The following is a 20556-nucleotide window of genomic DNA, read 5'->3' on the forward strand; positions in this document are numbered from 1 at the left end:
TTTAAGTTTAAAACACTTGTTTTAGACCCACACTGCTCACCCTCAAACTGAATGCAAAAGCCAATCATGTTATGATCTCTGCTACCTAGAAGCTCCGTTACTATGAGGTCATTAATTAATCCTGTCTCATTGCACATTACCAGGTCTAGAATAGCCTGCACTCTGGTTGGCTCTTGAATGTGCTGTTCTAAGAAATTGTCCCAAATACACTCTACAAACACATCTTCCAGGCTACCTTTGCCAATCTGATTCATCCAATCTATATGTAGATTAAAATCACCCATGATTATTACTGCACCTTTCTTACAGACCCCATTATTTCTTCCTGTATACTTTGTCCTACAGTGTAGCTACTGTTAGAGGGCATATAAACTACTCTCACAAGTGAATTCTTATCTTTGCTATGTCTTATCTCTACCCAAACTGATTCTACATCTTGATCTTTAGAACTAAGATCATCTCTCGCTATTGTACTAATGTCATCCTTAATTAGCAGAGCTATCCCCCCACCTTTTCCTAGCTTCCTGTCCTTCCAAAATGTCATGTACCCTTGAATATTCAGGTCCCAGCCTTGGTCACTTTGCAGCCATGTCTCTGTAATGACTATCGGGTCGTACATATTTATTTCTATTTGTGCTGACAATTCATCCGTTTTGTTACCAATGCTGCACACATTCAGATACAGAGCCTTTAGTTCTGTCTTTTTACTATTGTTGCAAACTCTGGCCTTATCTGCTGGTGCACTCTTAAGTTGTGCACTCTATCCCTTCCTGCCACACTTTGATTATCATTACCCTTATTGCTACCTTGCTCTATTGCCTTGGCTTTTCCCTTAATTTACCACGTCTTTTCTCAAGTGATCCCTCCTCCACACTATTTAGTTCAAAGCCCTCTCTGCCACCCTGGTTATATGACTCACCAGAACACTGGTCCTAGCATAGTTCAGATGAAGACCATCCCAATTGTACTGCTCCCACTTTCCCCAGTGCTGCTGCCAGTGCCCCATGAATCGAAATCCATTTCTCTCACACCAATCTTTGAGGCACACATTTAACTCTCTAATCTTATTTATCCCACGCTAATTTTCTTATAGCTCAGGTAATAATTACCAATGATTATTACCTTTGTGGTTCTGCTTTGTAATGTAGCCCCTAGCTGCTCATACTCTTGAAGCAGAATCTCTTTCCTCACCCTATCTATGCCGTTGGTCCCAACGTGGACCACGACAACTGGACTTTCCCCCTCCCACTGCAAGTTCCTCTCCAGCCCCGAGCAGGTGTCCTGAACCCTAGCACTGGGCAGGCAACACAGCCTTCTGGACTTGCGCTCTTGGCTACAGAGAACTCTGTCTATCCCCTTGACTATAATGTCCCCCACTACCACTACGTTCCTATTTACTCCCCCTGCTTGAATGGCGTCCTGTACCATGGTACCATGGTCAGTTTGTTCATCCACCCTGCAGCCCCCATTCTCATCCGTACAAGCTGAAAGAACCTCAAACCTGTCAGACAATTGCACGGGCTGAAGCTCCTCCACTTCTGCCTTCTCATACCTTCCTCACTCACAGTCACACACTCCTGTTCCTGACCACTGACCAAATCAGAAGACCCTATCCTAAGGAGTGTGACTGCCTTCTGGAACAAAGTGTCCGGCTAACTTTCCCCCTCCCTGATGCATCGCAGTGTCTGTAGCTCAGACTCCAGCTGATTGGACTGGATTTTACAAGCTCGCCGCCGATCTTGGTGGTGAGCTTCAAGAGTAGCAGCGTGTCCGCATGGGCTGCACGCCAAAGAGCTGCCGCGATCTCAAGCGCAGTGACTCATTTAAATAGCCAGGGCGGGCAGCCCCCTCCCCCCCCACCAGATCACACGAAGGGGGCAAGCTGTCTGGCCCCAGCGATGGAGTCAGTTGCTTGTGCGCAGGCGCTGATGCCATCTTTAGAGGGCTGTCAGCCCTACCGGCTTATTTAAAAATTTAAAGATAGATGGAATGAAATTAAATGAATACATTTATTTTGCCTCTCTCCCACCCACTCCAATAACAATTTAGTTTAGTTTTAGAGATACAGCACTGAAACATGCCCTTCGGCCCACCAAGTCTGTGCCGACCATCAACCACCCATTTATACTAATCCTACACTAATCCCATATTCCTACCACATCCCCACCTGTCCCTATATTTTCCCTACCACCTACCTATACTAGGGGCAATTTCTAACAGCCAATTTACCTATCAACGTGCAAGTCTTTGGCATGTGGGAGGAAACCGGAGCACCCGGAGGAAACCCACGCAGACACATGGAGAACTTGCAAACTCCACACAGGCAGTACCCGGAATTGAACCAGGGTCGCTGGAGCTGTGAGGCTGCGGTGCTAACCACTGCGCCACTGTGCCGCCACAGTGGCGCTTCTCACACTGTGCCCTTCTCCCCCCAAAACTGCACAAAGTTTAACTAAAACCCTTCGCACCATTCACTAAACACATGATGTTAATTTGACCCAATCCACATACCCCACCACCCCCAAAACTGATAAACCTACCTCCTCCCCTTCCCCACCAGTGTTGCGCCTTGTTTCCCTAGGTGGGGATCTGAAGGCATGGGTGTGCCAGACACCAGGCCTAAGATAATGGCGAGCCATCAAGAGGCGATGTAAGTATCTTTGAATTAGTAAATTAAATTGATTTGAATATTAAAATTGTGGTCCTGTCGCCCAGTGGCAGGGAGGCCACCACAGTGTCTCAGCACCACCGAGAGGATCAGGCTAGGCCCTGCCGGCGTCGAGGTCTGTGACAGACCTCATCCGGGGCCATCTTCAGGCCCCCAGCCCTGCCACGGATCCCGACGTTGAGGGCTTCTTAAAATCCAGTCCATTGGCTCTGAGCCAAAGCTCCTCGAGATGTAGACACTGCAAACATGTTTGCCATGGATCACATTGGTGTCCATGAGCTACTACATACTGCAGCTGCAACACATCACTGGCCCTGCCATCTTTATTCTGTTTTAATTACTAATTAATTAATTAATTTCTTTATTAAATTTTGTTAAATTAATGCCTCTCCTCATCACTACTTACTGTATTAATTTAAACCTTGGTAATACAATAATGCTTCCCACTTTAATAGCAGACTCACCAGCTTCTTACTTCCCTTCTACTAATTTTAAGGTAGCTGCTTAAATTTGTTTTTACATTTTTCTAATTTACAGCTATTAAAAATGCAGTTTACTAACCTAGCTATTTACAGACACTCCCTAACAGCAGTTACTCGCCAGCCAGTCACCTCACAGTTTTCCTGTGACATCACTGTTCAATGTTTTTTCAAACTCAGTCAGCACGCGCCGACTCCTGAAGATACCTCATCTGATACTAGATGCTCCCTCGTAGGGCCAATGCCTCTCCTCTCCCTGAAGGTAAATGAAGTGATGGCCCCAAGTCTTACCTCTCTGTGTATCCTCTCCCATTTCTAGGTGCTCCCTCGCAGGTCTGATTCCTCTCCTCCCCCTGAAGGTAAGTGAAGTGACAGCCCCGAGCCTCACTCTCTATTTATCCTCTCCTAATTCTAGATGCTCCCTTGCAGGTCCGATTTCTCTGCTCTCCCTGAAGGTAAGTGAAGTGAAAGCCCAGAGCCTTACTCTCGATTTATCCTCTCCCAATTCTAGGTGCTCCCTTGCAGATCCAGCTTCTCTCCTCTACCTGACGGTAAATGACTCACAGTGACTCAGTGCCATTCTTCCAATTAAAAATCTGAAAATGGGCTATTTAGACCACTTGCTGATTTTATTTTACACCTACCTGATCAATTATTGACTGGACATACCGTTTATAATATTACTGTAAGCTTACTTCATTTAGATTACATTCCCTGGTTTACCAAACAAATTAGTTATTTATTTTAAATGGGTTGGTGGTGTCATTTAAACAGATGACAGAACACTGTCAGATAAAATCATTAAATGTTTGTTAATATCTCCAGTACTAATTTCTGACCTCATGTTCCTGGGTAAAGATAATAACATCTTATTATTTGTTTTATCTCCTCTGAGGGTACCTGCAGCAACATGAATGAAAAAGGAAGACTGCAATGTCAGGTGCAGTACAGCAAGTGGAATGGGAGGAGAAATTTCATCTATGTGTGCCAAAGGAAAAATCAGAACTTAACTTGTTGAACAGAAGATTCAGGTCAGTACAAACTTGGATGCATGAACAATGAATGCAATAAGGAAAGAACTATTAGCCTTACAGAGCACATTTGTTGTTCACATAACCCATCGTCATCCAGCCTGTTGAAATGAAATGTATTCACTTACCCCTTTTTCATCCACCCAGTCGAGCAGTGTTATATTAGCTTGTAATAATACTTCCATTGTCTGAGTATATCCTCCAGAAGCAGCATAATGTAAGCATGTCCAACACTTGTAATCCCTTCAAATATTAAAATAAAAAAAGTGAAGAACAGTTTTGGAAAGCTCATCTACTGAATTTATATCCAACTAACATTTGGCCCCGATATTTACAGGGAGGGTGGAGGGTAAGGCTGAGAACGTGAAAATCCTGCAGCTTTTAAATGGCAGGGCATCATTAACATGTTGTGGCTCTGCCTCCCACCCAGCAACCAGCCAAATGGACAGCTTGGACAGCAGGCAGGAAGCTACACCAGCAGCAGGATGGCACAGTCAGTGACCATTGGGGTTGGTCCCCGGTAATCGTCGGTGGAGGTGTGGGCAATTGGGTAGGGGGGTATGGGGAACTCCGGTCAGAAATTGAGAGGTGAGGAGGTTGGCACTGATAAGGAAGCTCTAGTCGGTAATCGCCACTCAGGGAAGCCTGCAATCAAGAAGTCTGGAGGCTAAGTCTCCAGATCGGGAGTTGGGGAGGCTGATAGCTTCCTTGAAGGAGCTGAGGGAAGCACTCCTGCATCTCCTGGCCCACAAGGAATGCTGAAAGAGCCACTTACCTTGGGGAGCCAGCAGCTCCCATCTCCATTTCACTGCCAAGTTCCCTGACCCCTGGGAAACCTATGCAGCACAAGTTAATTTCTAATCAGATTCCCGACTGTACTATAGGAATCCAATGTAAATATTTTAGTAAGCGTCCTGCCTCTCCATGGTGGGACACTTGGACACGCCAATATCTTAAGCTGTAGAAATGGTGAAGGATGCAACCGGGGGTTGTGGGTTCCACAAATTTCACTTTTATTCCCCAGCCCCGACTCTCTCCTGCTCATCTTGGGGAGTTAATATCGAGAACATATTGTCAGAAAAAATGGCATTACTGTAAGTTACTTTCTTCATAGCAGTTTTTCTAGAAACCACATATCTGAATTTGTGTGGTTTAAATTTGCTAAACAATGAGAAAGAGATCTGCGACTTACTGCACATCTGAAGTCAACAATTAACAGCATAACCAAGTATTGTATTCCTATATATTATTCTAGACAATTGTTCTAACATATTAGGTAGCTGCTGAAAGATGAAAGCAGATATAATAACATAGTTATAGTAACACATATGGTACTTGTATCCCACACATCTCATAGGGGCACAGTACATCATTTGTATAGATGTATGTTTATTTGGCTGCAGTTTGTGTCTGTGGTGATGAATATGTTGATTGTGCTCACTATCACAAGCTTGTGCCATTCATAAACATAAGCTCCTTTACTATAATTACACAGCTTATAGTGTATGTGGGAAAAACTAAATAGATGCATACAAAAGCTGTTCAACACTAGATCAGATTGAAACGTCAACTAGCACCCAATGGGGCTGATAAAGCAATCATGGGCACCTCATGTGCTCTACTGCACCAGATTTCTGCTCCTCATATAATGGGAAAGTGATGTTTGAGACCTACAACATACCTAATGGGCTCAGCACAGCCCATGGAACTGGCTAGCGCAAAGGCCACTGGGAACCTCCAGAAAACCCATGAGCATTGTGAAAATTATTCCAATTAGAAGGCCTCCTCTGGGGCACTTGAGCAGCTCTTTAGTCACACAGCTGCTAATGTCTCTGTGCGTTTCATGATAATCCTATCTAAGGGACAATGAAGGGAAAAACAATTCCCTTTCTCCTCCTCTTTAGTCCTGTTTTCCACTTTGTCACTGTCTCCTCTCACAAACACCTCCCAGATCTCCTGACAGAATGTTCAAGTGAGCTGACCTACTATGAGACAGATGCACAGAGCAACTGGAAAGTTCTACCACAGCTAACCTGCACAGTGACCTCATGCAACATATACTGTCCAGTAACTCATACAGTTATACATACTTTTCAATATTATAATATGTGTAATAATAGTTAACTAATTTTAGCCTAGAAATGAGAAGGCGCAACAGAGGCAAAGCTGCTACCCAAATGAAAATACATTTTCTTAGTTTTTAACGTACCAATTAAATGCTGTTTAACTGTGATGGACTATCTCAGTTCCTGAAAGTAGGTATAGTAAGTTTCTTTTAAATGTGATCCAGGTTTTCTATAAATTGAAACAATCTAGGTGAAGGGTCCAAACCCAGAGTCCAGCACATCACCAGGTTGAACAGAGCGGGAGAGAAGATAAGGCAAATCTGGAAGAGGCGATCTGGGTGGCACAGTGGCGCAGTGGTTAGCACTGCAGCCTCACAGCTCCAGCAACCCGGGTTTGATTCTGGCTACTGCCTGTGTGGAGTTTGCAAGTTCTGCCTGTGACCATGTGGGTTTTTGCCGGGTGCTCCGGCTTCCTCACAGCCAAAGACTTGCAGGTTGATAGGTAAATTGGCCATTATAAATTGCACCTAGTGTAGGTTGGTGGTAGGGAATATGGGATTAATGTAGGTTTAGTATAGATGGGTGGTTGTTGGTCGTCACAGACTCGAAGGGTCTGTTTCAGTGCTGTATCTCTCTATGACTAGGTGATTGAGTGACACAAGGTTTGTGCTTTTAAAAGCATAAAATTTACAGAGACAAGAGAAAATTAAGGAAGGTAAGAAATTTTACAGTTTTAAGATTCTGAAAAGGAAGGAGTTAGAGTAGGAGTCACCACGTAAGCCCAGATGTAAGCACTTTGAGGATGCAGGGAGGAGGAACAGAATTTTTCAAACCACTGTTAATTCCTCTCATAGCTTTCTCTGCTGCATTGGAAAATGTCCCAATATCTGAAGTGTCTCCTCATGACTACAGTTTCCTATCCCAGTCATCATGCTGGTGAATGTAGGCTGTACATTTAATGTTCTTTCTCTGGGGCAATGAAAACATGTCACAGAGCATTCTAATTGTGATCTACAAGTTTATCACTACTGCTATATTCTTCTACACTTTGTCTCTATCTTAAAAATGTTAATATTTTTAATGGCTTTATCCATTAACATGCACATTTTCAGAGAATTATATATTTGAACCCATCGATCTCTCAGCTCACCCATATCCTTCAGTGTCTTTTCATTCAAGCGTTCAAGGTATATTTCCTCCCAAAATGTACTACCTCACATCTATCCAAACAAACTTATATCAGACACCTGTCTGTCCATTGCTCTACCCAGCCTATACCTTTTCAAAGTCTTTGCAGTCCTTCTCAGTTTACTAAAACAAGCATGTTCCATACCCTTTTTGACATCTTTAACCAAGGAGGGCAATACAGAAATCTTGATTTTTAAATCCTCTCCTATCCCAGAATCTGTTCAGAATTGGTTATACGTTGAAGTAGATAGATTCTTGATAAGTAAGGGGGTGCAAGGTTATCGGGAGTAGGTGGAAATGTGGAGTAATCAGTTCAGCCATGAACTTATTGAATGGCAGAGCAGGCGTGAAGGGCCGAGTGGCCTACTCCTGCTCCTAATTCATATGTTCGTATTGTCACTACATTGGCAATCTTATGTACAGAGGCCATATAAAGTTAAATGATGTGGGAAAAGAAGTGTTACAGTCGTAGAGTATGGAGTGTTCTTCTGAAATGAGAATTGGTGCATATTGTTTGGGCAGAATAAAGGAAACCTACCTGATGCTGAGTGCAAATAATGGGAAAGTGACCTATTCCTCTGCAGAGACATCTCTTACTGAGTTAAGCAAAGAAAATATAAGTAAATGACAGGCACTTCTGTGCTCATTTCTAAGGCCAGTTAAGTTGTTTGTCTCAAGTTACAAAAGAAGCTACATAACCAAATAATAGTGAACAACCAGAAAGGCAGAAATTATTCATGCAAAATCATTCTTGGTGCTCATTTACCTCACAAAGAGAGCTCCTTTTCTGAGGAGCAGTTGAACCACTTTTGTGTGCCCATTCTGTGCCGCCAGGAGCAGTGGAGTCTTTCCTTTCTCATCTCCTTCATTCAGCAGTTTTGTCTCATTTATATTCTGCAGAAGTAGCTTGCATGTGTCGAGCCGGCCGTAACTGTGGTTAAAAGTAAAATGGCTCCCAGTCTTCATCACATTAAATTTAAAATTCTTATCCTTGTGTTTAAATCCATTCATGACCTCGTCTCTCCTGTCTATATTACCTTTTCCAGTTCTACAATCCCCCACACTGAACCCTCCAATCCCCTGACTCTGGTCTCTCCCTTCATCTCACCATTGGCAACCTTATCTTTTGTCACCCAGGCCTCACGCTCTGCAATTTGAGTCTTAATCCCTTAAACTTTTAAATCTTAATCTCTACACTTTCCTCTTCTCCCATAGAACCCTACTGAAAACCCACCTCTTTCACCTAGCTTTTCTTTGCCCTTCCTAATATTAACTTCTTTGGCTTGGAATCCAGTTTATCCGATTTTATTGATGATGTCAGCCTTAATTCAATGGTAACACACATGCTTCTGAGGCAGAAGGTTATGTATTCAGGCCCCACTCCAGAAACTTGAGCACATAATCTACGTTGACCCTTCAGTACAGTGCTGAAGGAGTACTGCATTGTTAGAGGTGTTGTCTTTTGGATGAGACATAAAATCGATACTCCATCTGTCCTCTCAGGTGGATTACAAAGAATTTACAGCAAAGTGTTACGACCAAGGCGGGAGGAGTGAACTGTCTTTTCTAGTACCACTTCTCCACAGGTCACAACATATTTTTAAATGTTTACCCAGTTACCAATATGGTCAATCATAGACTCTGCTCTTTCTCCCAGAACAAAATACACCAACCAGATTTCTTCAATAAACAACAAAATTATCAGTTTATTACAAAACAAGACTTATCCAGTAATGAAGCAAAGCATTAACACACAGATTGAAATATGGAAGTTCTATGTTTAAATAACACACACACGCACGCACACACGGCTGAATTTTACGTCAGGCGGATGGGAGCTGGCCACCGATGTAAAAGTCGATGGTGAACCTGCTTCTGCCTGGCCTTGGGACCTGACCCGCATTTTATGGGTCCCCAGGCTTTAAATGTTCCGAGGCGGGACTTCCACCCGCTTGAGGGAGGAAGTCCCGCCTCATTGAGCTGCCGGCCAATTATCGGGACTGCAGCCCAGCCGAGGACATGGAGCCAGGAGTCCAGGTAAGTTAGGGCTGCCTCGCCGGGCTAATCACTTGCGCCCCGGTGAGGCAATGATGGTTATTTCAGGGGAAGGGGGGGTGTCTTGGGTCCTGGGGGTGGTTGGAGAAGTGGAGGCAGCCCTCAATTGAGCACCCTGTGCCCATTTGTCTGGGTCCACTCCCCCCCCACCACCCCACCAGTGCGCTGAGACACTGCTAGGCTTCACTGGGAGGCCTTTCATGTTTTCCGAACGCAGGAAATGCCATGGGTAAAAATCCTTGTGGAGGCGGGCAAAGGCCCTTAAGTGTCGTTAAGTGGCCACTTAAGGGCGCTGATTGGCCTGGGGTGGGTGGCCTATTTCTCCCCCCCCCCCCCACCACCCTCGGCCCACGTAATGTGGGGCAGAGGAGGGAGCAGGTCGGGAAGGCCTCCCGGAGCCTCCCACTCAATTTTACGCCACCCCCCTGCCACCATCGGGCTTGCTGGGGTGGTGTAAAATTCCGGCCACACACTCTCTCTCAGACACACACACACACACACGTGATAAAAAATAAATAAATTCTCTGTGCAGAGTGTTACAACCGAGGCGGGAGTAGTGCACTGTTTATTCTAGTTCCACTTCTCCATGGATCACAACATATATTTACATTTTTTCCCACTTACTGATACAGTCAATCATAGACTCTATTTTATCCCAGAATAAAACACACCAACTAGGTCTCTTTAATAAACAAGAAAATTATCAGTTTATGATAAAACAAGTCTTAACCAATAATGATGTCAAGCGTAAGCAGACAGATTGAAATATAAAAGCTCCTTTTTTTTTACTTTAGCTCCTCACACCCATACACACACACACACACGTTAAACACACACACACGTTAAACACACACACACGTTAAACACACACACACACACACACACACACACGTTAAACAGAAAAAAAGGGATTTTCGTTTTAGAGCTCTTACAAAAAAAAAAGTCAAAAAACCCAGTTAGGCTGAATACTTGCTCATTCTTGAAGAAAAATGAAAAGATATGGAAAGATGTCCCTTTGTTTTGCTTTGGCATTCCAAATGCTTATAGCGGCTGTCACTGAGACCTTCCTAGAACAGTTCTTTCCAGGTGATGTTGAAGATCAGTTTGGGTAGGCTTTCCAAGAAATGCAACGACAGAGGCTTCCGATAGGCCTTACAGCAGAAATGCGACAACAGGGGTTACAGTTCCCATACATTCGATATGTAGGATTTCTTCAAATACAGGTGCCTTGCAGTAAGGGCTTGTTTACAAGCGAAGTCTGGAAACCTTCTGGTGGCTTCTTTAAAAGAAACACAAAGCTCAGAATCTCTTCAAGATTCCAGATGAATCAATGTCCATAATTCAACTATAAGTCCTTAAAAACATATTTTATAAAAATTAGAAGCACTCTTGTAACCAGAGGACTTTTGCAAAAAAAGACCAAAAAAGGAATGCTTTGGCCTCAATCAGGAATCCATATCGAGTGAAGGACTGGGCTATCTTCTCTACCACTTCCTTAGCAGAGATTGTTCTCAAGGGAATGGCCTCTGGGAACCGAGTAGCCATAAACCAAGATAGTCAGTATATTTTGGTGTCCTGCTTTTGTTTTCGGTAAAGGTCCTGCACAGTCTACCAACACCCTACTAAATGGTTCCCCAAAAAACTGGTATAGGAATCAGAGATGCCATGGCAGGTTGCAGTTTTCCCACAATCTGGTGTGTATGGCTTCTTTTACAAAATTGCACCATGTCCTTGGAAAGGGCCTGTGCAAATGTCAACCTATGCATGATTGGGTTTTCCATATTCCTACACGTCCCGTCATAGGAACTTCATAGGCTATCCTTAATAATTCTCGATGATACTTGGACGGTCCCACTACCTGGTGAACTACTGTCCATTCTTCATCCACAGGTCTGTGAGGAGGTCTCCACTTCCTCATCAGAATCCTATTTTTACTAGAGTAGCTTTCCGGAACTCCCTTTGCCTTAGCTTCAGTTAGAGTTGCTTGTGCAACTTTATTTAACTCTGGATCGGCTTGCTGAGCCTTGATTAGAGAAGACTTATTAAACATTCCTTCAGATTATCTAATTCCCCAAAGAAAGTTTCAGATATTGGGCTATCTGTCTGTGGTGCCAATTTTACCTCCAAGAATGGAACTTGTTTCGCCATTGCTTGGGTCACTACCCATGAAGGAAAAGTTCCTGGAATGTTTTCCTGCAATTATTCTGTCTCTTTGACTTCTGTTATGACCAGGTGAGAAAGGGGTCTAGGGGTTCCCTCTCAGCTTTTACCTGGTTTCACCGTAACAGCGTTTAATTTTTAAAACACCATGTTTCTAGCTCCCCCTCAGTGAATCCTTGTTCATTGCTCTCCAATTGAGAGATAAAAAAATCAACCAGACAGGTTTTTTTAGAATTAAACAAGAAAGATGGAAGTTTATTAATCTTAAGCTCTAATTTGGTTAACAGCTATGAATACGCAAAGCAACCACGCTAGCATGCATACACAATAAACACACATGCAGATAGAGACAGAACAGTAGAAAGAATAAAGGGGAAAAGTTTGTGGTAATAGCTGGGATTTATTTACAGTCTTTTGAGTTCGATGTAGCTTCTTTGATTGCCAGTAAGTCTTGTCGTTTTGTTGGGGCCCAGTGCACACTTTAAAACTTGTTTCGATGTTGGAGTCTTTTCTCTCTTGCGGTTTAAGTGACTTCAATGGATCTGGAGATTTGAGAGAGAGAAGAGAGCTAGCCAGGAGAGAGGTTCTCTTCTTCCAAGTTCAATTGCAGGTGCACCCAAAACTGTGCTGTGAGCAGTTCAAACAAAAACCGAGGCTAGCAGGTTAGTAATGTGACTAGCTGCTTTAACAAACTCCTGTATTTGTGGATTCTCCATCTGAGCAGACACCCTGGAATGCTGGCTTTCTTACACATTCAATGTCTGGTGATCAAAATCCATTTGGATTAATTGGATCAGGTAGCAGTTCTATTGTCTCTCTAGGCAACTGTCTCTTAGTACGCAATTTTTTCCAGCCACTTCTGATCTCTTTAAACAATTCATCTCTTCAGTCCAGCAACAGTTTAAAATTAATGTTCATATGATGAAATTAAAATGCCTCATTCTTGGCTGGTGGGGTCTTCATGACACTTCACTTGGCCTTTTGGTGACTACTGGAGAAGTTACTACCTTCGCTCTGGTCAAATCATTCCCCAGGAGTAGGTCAACTCTGTCTACAGGCAAAGTATGGACAACTCCTACAGTTACTGTTCCAAACATTAGGTCACACTCCAGGCACACCCAATACAAAAGTACGGGTATATACTCCCTGCCTATATCATTCACTAAAACTTTGGCATTCAGAGTGCTCTCTCTGGTGGAAAAGTTATGTCTTTCCCCAGCAAAAGAGTTTGGGTGGCTCCTGTATCCCTAAGTATAACTATGGGTTTACCTGCCTCACTTGAGGGATAAGGAGTTACTTTTCCTATTGACAAGAATTTCCCATAACTCTCAGGTATCTTGTTCACATCCCCTGCACTCACAGCAGTTTTTGTACTTGGCTTTAGAGCTGCAGTCAGAGCTACAGCCTCATCTGTCGTACTCTTGGTCAGAGCCCCTTTCTTTACATTGGCCTTGTGCACCCCAATAAGTCCTGTGGGTTTGCCCCACAACTTCCAGAATTCTGCATGAAGGTGTTCCACTTTGTGGCAATGATAACACTTAGGCTTGCAGACTTCACTTCCACCCTCAACATCTTCCTTTCTGGCCTGAGGAGGAAATCCTGGGGAGTTCCCAGCTGTCCTTTTTTGTCCCCAACTACTTGCCTTCCTTTCACCCTCCCACCTTCCATCCTTCTTGGGTTTGTGCGTGTGACAGACAAAAGATTTTAGCTTGTAAACAAGCTCATAATCATCAGCGATCTCAGCTGCCTGTCTGGCTGTTGAAACATTTTGGTTCTCTATATGGGTTCTTACTAACAGAGGGAGTGAATTTTTAAATTCTTCCAGGATGATTATTTCCCTAAGGTTCTCATATGTGGCCTCTACCTTTAGTGCCTGCATCCAATGATCAAAATTAATTTGCTTTACCCTCTCAAATTCTATATAAGTCTGCCTAGGCTGTCTCCAGAGGTTCCGATATTTCTGCCGGTAAGTTTCAGGGACTAACTCATAAGCCGCAAGAATAGCCTTTTTTGCTATCTCATAATCTGCAGAAGCCTCCTCAGAAAGCATGGCAAAAACTTCATGAGCTCGGCCCATAAACCTGATTTGCATGAGCAGTGTCCAACCTTCCTTCGGCCACTTCATCTGTCTAGCTATCTTTTCAAAAGAATTCCCTTTCCTCAAACTTCGGGAGGGCTTGAACAAATTTAAACAGATCTCCACTGGGTCCTGGGCTGGGGTCAGTTTTTTCCTTACCAAAATTTTCACTGGTGTCAAGACCACCTCTTTGTCTTAGTTCTAGCTTTTAAAATCTGAATTTCCTTCCTTCTCTTTCTCTCTTTTTTTTCTCTTTATCTTTCCTGCCGCTCAGCTTGCTCCCTTTGAAATTGTAGTTCAAGTTTTTTATTTCTTTTTCCTGTTCAAGCTCAAGCTGCTTCATCTGTAACTGCATTTTAGCTAATTCAACTGAATTACCATCTGGATCATCTTTTTCTTCTTCCAATTTCAAATGGTGTGCTATTACTGCAATTATGTCTGCTTTCTTAGATCGTGGTTTTAACTCTAATGCCAACATTTCTGCCAATTTCTTGAGCTGAGCCTTGATTAAGTTTGTCAAATCACACAGGCATAAATCCTTCTTCCCCTGTAAGGCCATAGCAACTGATAAAGACATTCCAGAAGTGTAAACTTTACTCTAATGCACAAGAAAACTAGTGTTTTCCATTTCCCTTTTCAATTATTATTACCCCACTTACAATTGCATGTTGTCGGCTTTGGGTTATCCCACACAGAGCTCCCAGTTATATGTTACGACCGAGGCAGGAGGAATGCACTGTCTTTTCTAGTTCCACTTCTCCACAGGTCACAACATATATTTTAAATGTTTACCCAGCTGCTGATACAGTCAATCATATACTCTATTCCTTATCCCAGAATAAAATACATTAACCAGGTTTCTTTAATGAACAACAAAATTATCAGTTTATCAAACAAGACTTATCCGGCAATGAAGCAAAGCATTAACACACAGGTTAAAATATGAAAGTTCCCTTTTTAAATACCACCCACAAAGGAAGAAAATAAATAAATTCTCTCTTCAGAAGTCTTTTACAAAAATAAAGACAAAAAAAGGAATACTTTGGCCAAATACTTGCTGATTCTTGAATAAAAAAGTGAAGATATGGAATGATATCAGTTGTCCCTTTTGGTCTTGCGTCCGAGTATGCGGAGATTGGTCACTGGAATCTTTTCAGAAGCAGTTCGTTATGGAGATTTTGACAAATAGTCTGATAGGCATTCCAAGAGAAATGTGGCATCAGAGGGTTCAGTTATCACACTCTGGATTTGCAGGGTTTTTTCAAAGAGGTAGAGAAAGAGGAGCTGACACATTGGATTTTTCTGGGTCTCTTAGAAGGTGCAGTAAAGATGAGCTGGGGGGGGGGGGTTCTTTTTCAGCAGGCTACAAACTGCTTTTCAACACTGTCCACCTTCCAATGAACGAAAACAATTTCTCAGAAGCCAAACCAACTCCTGACCCTCATAAATCTTGACATGTTACTTCTCTATAAACATCTCCCCCAAGTCACCAAGTTTTCTGTTGTTTATTTAGCTTAAGGCATGTGACATCCAGTCACAATTGTTTTCAAACAAGATCTCTCAGTGTCCTTTCAGTGAATTTTCAACAAAAAAAACAAAGTCCAGCATCTATGAAATCTTCAGTCTTCCAAAATGAATCCATTACCACACTTTAAATATGAGTCCTCAAAAATATTTAACAAAAAATGGAAGCAATTTCATAACAACAGAAACAGGTCATTCAGCACAACAGTTCTGTGCAGGTGTTTATATTCCACACAAGCCTCTTCTCACTCTTCTTATCTCACCCTATCAGCATATTCCTTTATTTCTTTTCCAATATGTACTTACCTAGATTCCCTTTAAATGCATCTGTGCTATTTACCTCAACTATTCAATGTTGTAGCAAGTTCCACATTCTAACCATTGTCAGGGTAAAGAAGTTCCTTGTTGGATTTATTGGTGACTATCTTATATTTAAGAGCCTTAGCGAGGGATTTTATCCTGGCAATGGGGTCTCGATGTCCAGAAAAAGTGACACCAAGAATCCAGCATTGCCTCTTCTGTGGAAGGCTTGCCAAACCTACTGCCAATTAGGCAGTTAAGTCCACAGCGGCAGGCCTTCCACAGGATCAAGGACCCCGGCAACGGAAGTCCCGCCCTTGGAGAGCTGCTGGCCAATCAGAGACCGGCAGCTCTTCCACTGAGCAGTGCCGAGCCCCAGGAGCATCGCTGGACACAGGCCACAGGTAGGTTGGGGTGGGAGGGGGCTCACAGGGTGGGGGTCACGGGTGAGGGGGTACTAGGGGGCTTGTTAGCAAGGGCAGCGGATGGCTCTCAGCGAGTCACCCCCACCTTCCCAATGCCAGGTCCCTCATTCAGGCACTAAGTGCCTTTTTATGAGGACACACCCACCCCACTACCCCCGAGCCAGGTAGCAGCCCGCACAGTTTCTTGAGCTGTGCTTCCCATGCGGCGCCAAGACCACGAGTTGCGGCGGCAGTAGGATGAGGCCCTTAATTTGGCATTAATTGCCCAGCTAAGGGCCTCATTTGGTGGCAGAACAGGAAGGCTGTTTACAGGCCATTCACATGCGCAGACACATAGCAGATGAAATTTAATGCAGAGAAGTTTAAGGTGCAAAGTAATACATCTTGGTCAGAAGAATAAGGAGAGTCAATCTAAACTAAACAGTACAATTTTAAACTGGATGTAGGAACAGACAGTCCTGAAGATGTATATACAAAAATCATTGAAGGTGGCAGTACAAGTGGAGAAGGCTTTTTGGCTTTATTAATACAGTTATTCCCTACATTACACAGTGACTATACTTCAAAAATACTTGATAGGCTGTAAAGATCTTAGGGATATCCTGAAAGGCACGATACAAATGGAAGTCTTCCTTCTATGCTAAACCTTTATAAAATATTGGTTAGGTCTCAGCTGGATGTACTGTGTTCAATTCTGGGCACAACTTTAGGAAGGATGTCAAAGCCTTGGAGAGGGTACAGAAGAGATTTACAAGAATGGTACCAGGCATGAGGAACTTCAGTTATGTGGAGAGACTGTAAAAGCTGGGAGTTGTTCTCCTCAGAAGATAGAAGGTTAAACGGAGGTTTGATAGAAGCGTCCAAAATCATGAATGGTTTTCACAGAGTAAATAAAAGAGAAACTGGACTGGATTTTAAGATCACCAGGTGCTGGGAGTGAGGGTAGTGCATGGAAAACCGAAAAGTCAGTGCAGCACATCTGTCAGGGGCTTTTTAACTCAGCCACTGCATTACCATATCATTTCCAGGATTCTGAATCAATTGGCATCAACATGCGTGGTGATGACCCACATGATGGGAACAGTAGCATAGCATCAATGTTAGACTACTTTCTTTTTTCTTTTTGGGCCTCCTTATCTCGAGAGACAATGGATACGCGCCTGGAGGTGGTCAGTGGTTTGTGAAGCAGCGCCTGGAGTGGCTATAAAGGCCAATTCTGGAGTGACAGGCTCTTCCACAGGTGCTGCAGAGAAATTTGTTTGTTGGGGCTGTTGTACAGTTGGCTCTCCCCTTGCGCCTCTGTCTTTTTTCCTGCCAACTACTAAGTCTCTTCGACTCGCCACAATTTAGCCCTGTCTTTATGGCTGCCCGCCAGCTCTGGCGAATGCTGGCAACTGACTCCCACGACTTGTGATCAATGTCACACGATTTCATGTCGCGTTTGCAGACGTCTTTATAACGGAGACATGGACGGCCGGTGGGTCTGATACCAGTGGCGAGCTCGCTGTACAATGTGTCTTTGGGGATCCTGCCATCTTCCATGCGGCTCACATGGCCAAGCCATCTCAAGCGCCGCTGACTCAGTAGTGTGTATAAGCTGGGGATGTTGGCCGCTTCAAGGACTTCTGTGTTGGAGATATAGTCCTGCCACCTGATGCCAAGTATTCTCCGAAGGCAGCGAAGATGGAATGAATTGAGACGTCGCTCTTGGCTGGCATACGTTGTCCAGGCCTCGCTGCCGTAGAGCAAGGTACTGAGGACACAGGCCTGATACACTTGGACTTTTGTGTTCCGTGTCAGTGCGCCATTTTCCCACACTCTCTTGGCCAGTCTGAACATAGCAGTGGAAGCCTTACCCATGCGCTTGTTGATTTCTGCATCTAGAGACAGGTTACTGGTGATAGTTGAGCCTAGGTAGGTGAACTCTTGAACCACTTCCAGAGCGTGGTCACCAATATTGATGGATGGAGCATTTCTGACATCCTGCCCCATGATGTTCGTTTTCTTGAGGCTGATGGTTAGGCCAAATTCATTGCAGGCAGACGCAAACCTGTCGATGAGACTCTGCAGGCATTCTTCAGTGTGAGATGTTAAAGCAGCATCGTCAGCAAAGAGGAGTTCTCTGATGAGGACTTTCCGTACTTTGGACTTCGCTCTTAGACGGGCAAGGTTGAACAACCTGCCCCCTGATCTTGTGTGGAGGAAAATTCCTTCTTCAGAGGATTTGAACGCATGTGAAAGCAGCAGGGAGAAGAAAATCCCAAATAGTGTGGGTGCGAGAACACAGCCCTGTTTCACACCACTCAGGATAGGAAAGGGCTCTGATGAGGAGCCACCATGTTGAATTGTGCCTTTCATATTGTCATGGAATGAGGTGATGATACTTAGTAGCTTTGGTGGACATCCGATCTTTTCTAGTAGTCTGAAGAGACCACGTCTGCTGACGAGGTCAAAGGCTTTGGTGAGATCAATGAAAGCAATGTAGAGGGGCATCTGTTGTTCACGGCATTTCTCCTGTATCTGACGAAGGGAGAACAGCATGTCAATAGTCGATCTCTCTGCACGAAAGCCACAGAGTGTCTGCAGCCACGGCATGCGGTAAGTCCATTGAGGTGAAGAAGGAGCTGCGGGACCCGAGAGAAGTCCTGTGAAAAGGTGCCCCGAACACCCAAAACATCCACGAACGGCCCCCCCGGCCGCAACTTCAAAGCGCCCGCGGGAGATGGCTCGGAGAGCATCTGCAGCGCACTGTCGGCAATGCTGCATGCCTTTATTTAAACCACTGCAAAAAAAAAACCCTTAGCAAATGTAATCACCTCTAAGTCTGCCAAATGATGCTTCACCTCCCGAAGGACGTGGATGAGCTTTCCGGACGTCGATGGTGGGCACTGAGGAAATGGCTTATTACCTGCACCAGATTCCACCCCCCCTCCCCCCCCCCTTTACCCCCCTTCCACCCCCCCCCACCCCCGTCCCCTTCCCTGCTCCACCCTCTCAGCTCACCCCCTCACAACCCCGTCCCAGCCCGCCCCCCCCTCGCACCATCTTCACCCCGCACCCCCTTCCCCTGCACCCCCCCCCACCCCCTCCCTCTACCCCTCCCCCTTGCATCCCCTCCTCCCACCGGCACCATCCTACACCTGTGTAGGGGCCCCAACAACCCCACTGCCTTGTGGGCGTCTCGGGAGAGACCAAGGCTAAGGGAGTAAACCCTAACAGAAAATCCGGAGCGGAACCCCGTAGGCGGTCATGTGTCACCTTTGGCATGTTTCCGGCAGTTCCTGCAGCCATACTGGTGCCAAACGTCGTGTCCTGCACTCCTTTGGACCCCACCAGAAAGGCCGAGAGGGGGGTTTTGACGACTGGGCAACTCTCAACCTCCATAAATTTGCCCAGGCATGCGCCATGGAGAGGTCACTCCATAGTTGCCTCACAGCGACTGAAACAACACGGAAGGCAGCAGTTACGGGTTATAAGTCCAGATAAATTGGCGTAGAAACTGGGCGCCACGGGTTGCCTTTGTCGGTGGGAGAGGTCATTGCACCTCACTGGACAGCTACCGCCCGCCTCAAACCGGGCAGCCCCCGGTCAATAAGGTTCTGTCCCGCCACAGTCTGCCTGCTTCAATGGGTGCTTGGAGCTCAGGGTCATTGCCCGAAAGGTGGACTGATACACCGCACCAAACAACATGAAAAAAGGAAAGAAGGTACCAGCCCTTCGCTTTGCAAGCTGGAACGTCAGAACTATGTGTCCTGGCCTGTCGGAAGACCTTACACAAATCAACGATTCTCGGAAGACCGCCATCATTAACAACGAGCTCAGTAGACTCAATGTGGACATTGCAGCACTTCAGGAGACTCGCCTCCCCGCGAGTGGCTCTCTAGCAGAGCAAGACTACACCTTCTTCTGGCAGGGCAGGGATCCTGAAGAACCAAGACAGCATGGAGTGGGCTTCGCCATCAGAAACTCCTTGCTCAGCATGATAGAGCCTCCCTCAAATGGCTCGGAACGCATACTGTCCATCCGACTGCTCACCACCTCTGGTCCAGTACACCTACTCAGCATCTATGCTCCAACACTCTGTTCCGCACCTGAAGCTAAAGACCAGTTCTATGAACAACTCCATAACATCATTAGCTGCATCCCCAACACCGAACACCTATTCCTGCTGGGGGACTTTAATGCCAGGGTTGGGGCCGACCATGACTCATGGCCCTCCTGCCTTGGGCGCTATGGCGTTGGAAGGATGAATGAGAACGGGCAGAGACTGCTTGAGTTGTGTACCTATCATAACCTCTGCATCACCAACTCGTTCTTTCACACTAAACCCTGTCACCAGGTTTCATGGAGGCACCCAAGATCACGTCGTTGGCACCAGCTAGACCTCATTGTCACAAGGCGAGCCGCCTTAAACAGTGTTCAAATCACACGCAGCTTCCACAGTGCGGACTGCGACACCGACCACTCCCTGGTGTGCAGCAAGGTTAGACTCAGACCAAAGAAGTTGCATCATTCCAAGCAGAAGGGCCACCCGCGCATCAACACGAGCAGAATTTCTCACCCACAGCTGTTACAAAAATTTC

At 45.0% G+C, this 20556-nt stretch overlaps 1 protein-coding gene across 1 annotated transcript in view; it reads right to left on the bottom strand.

Moving 5' to 3' along the window:
- Window positions 1-20556, bottom strand: part of trpa1b (transient receptor potential cation channel, subfamily A, member 1b) — a 182105-nt gene that overhangs the window by 94181 nt on the left and 67368 nt on the right. The window contains exons 12-13 of the mRNA XM_068032656.1: window positions 8199-8363; window positions 4307-4421 (exon numbers count right to left, since the gene is read on the bottom strand). Coding sequence (XP_067888757.1) covers window positions 4307-4421; window positions 8199-8363 — 280 coding nt within the window. The remainder of the gene's footprint in view (window positions 1-4306; window positions 4422-8198; window positions 8364-20556) is intronic.

Source organism: Heterodontus francisci, chromosome 5 (genome assembly GCF_036365525.1).
Source record: "Heterodontus francisci isolate sHetFra1 chromosome 5, sHetFra1.hap1, whole genome shotgun sequence".
In the NCBI taxonomy this organism is placed as follows: Eukaryota; Metazoa; Chordata; class Chondrichthyes; order Heterodontiformes; family Heterodontidae; genus Heterodontus; species Heterodontus francisci.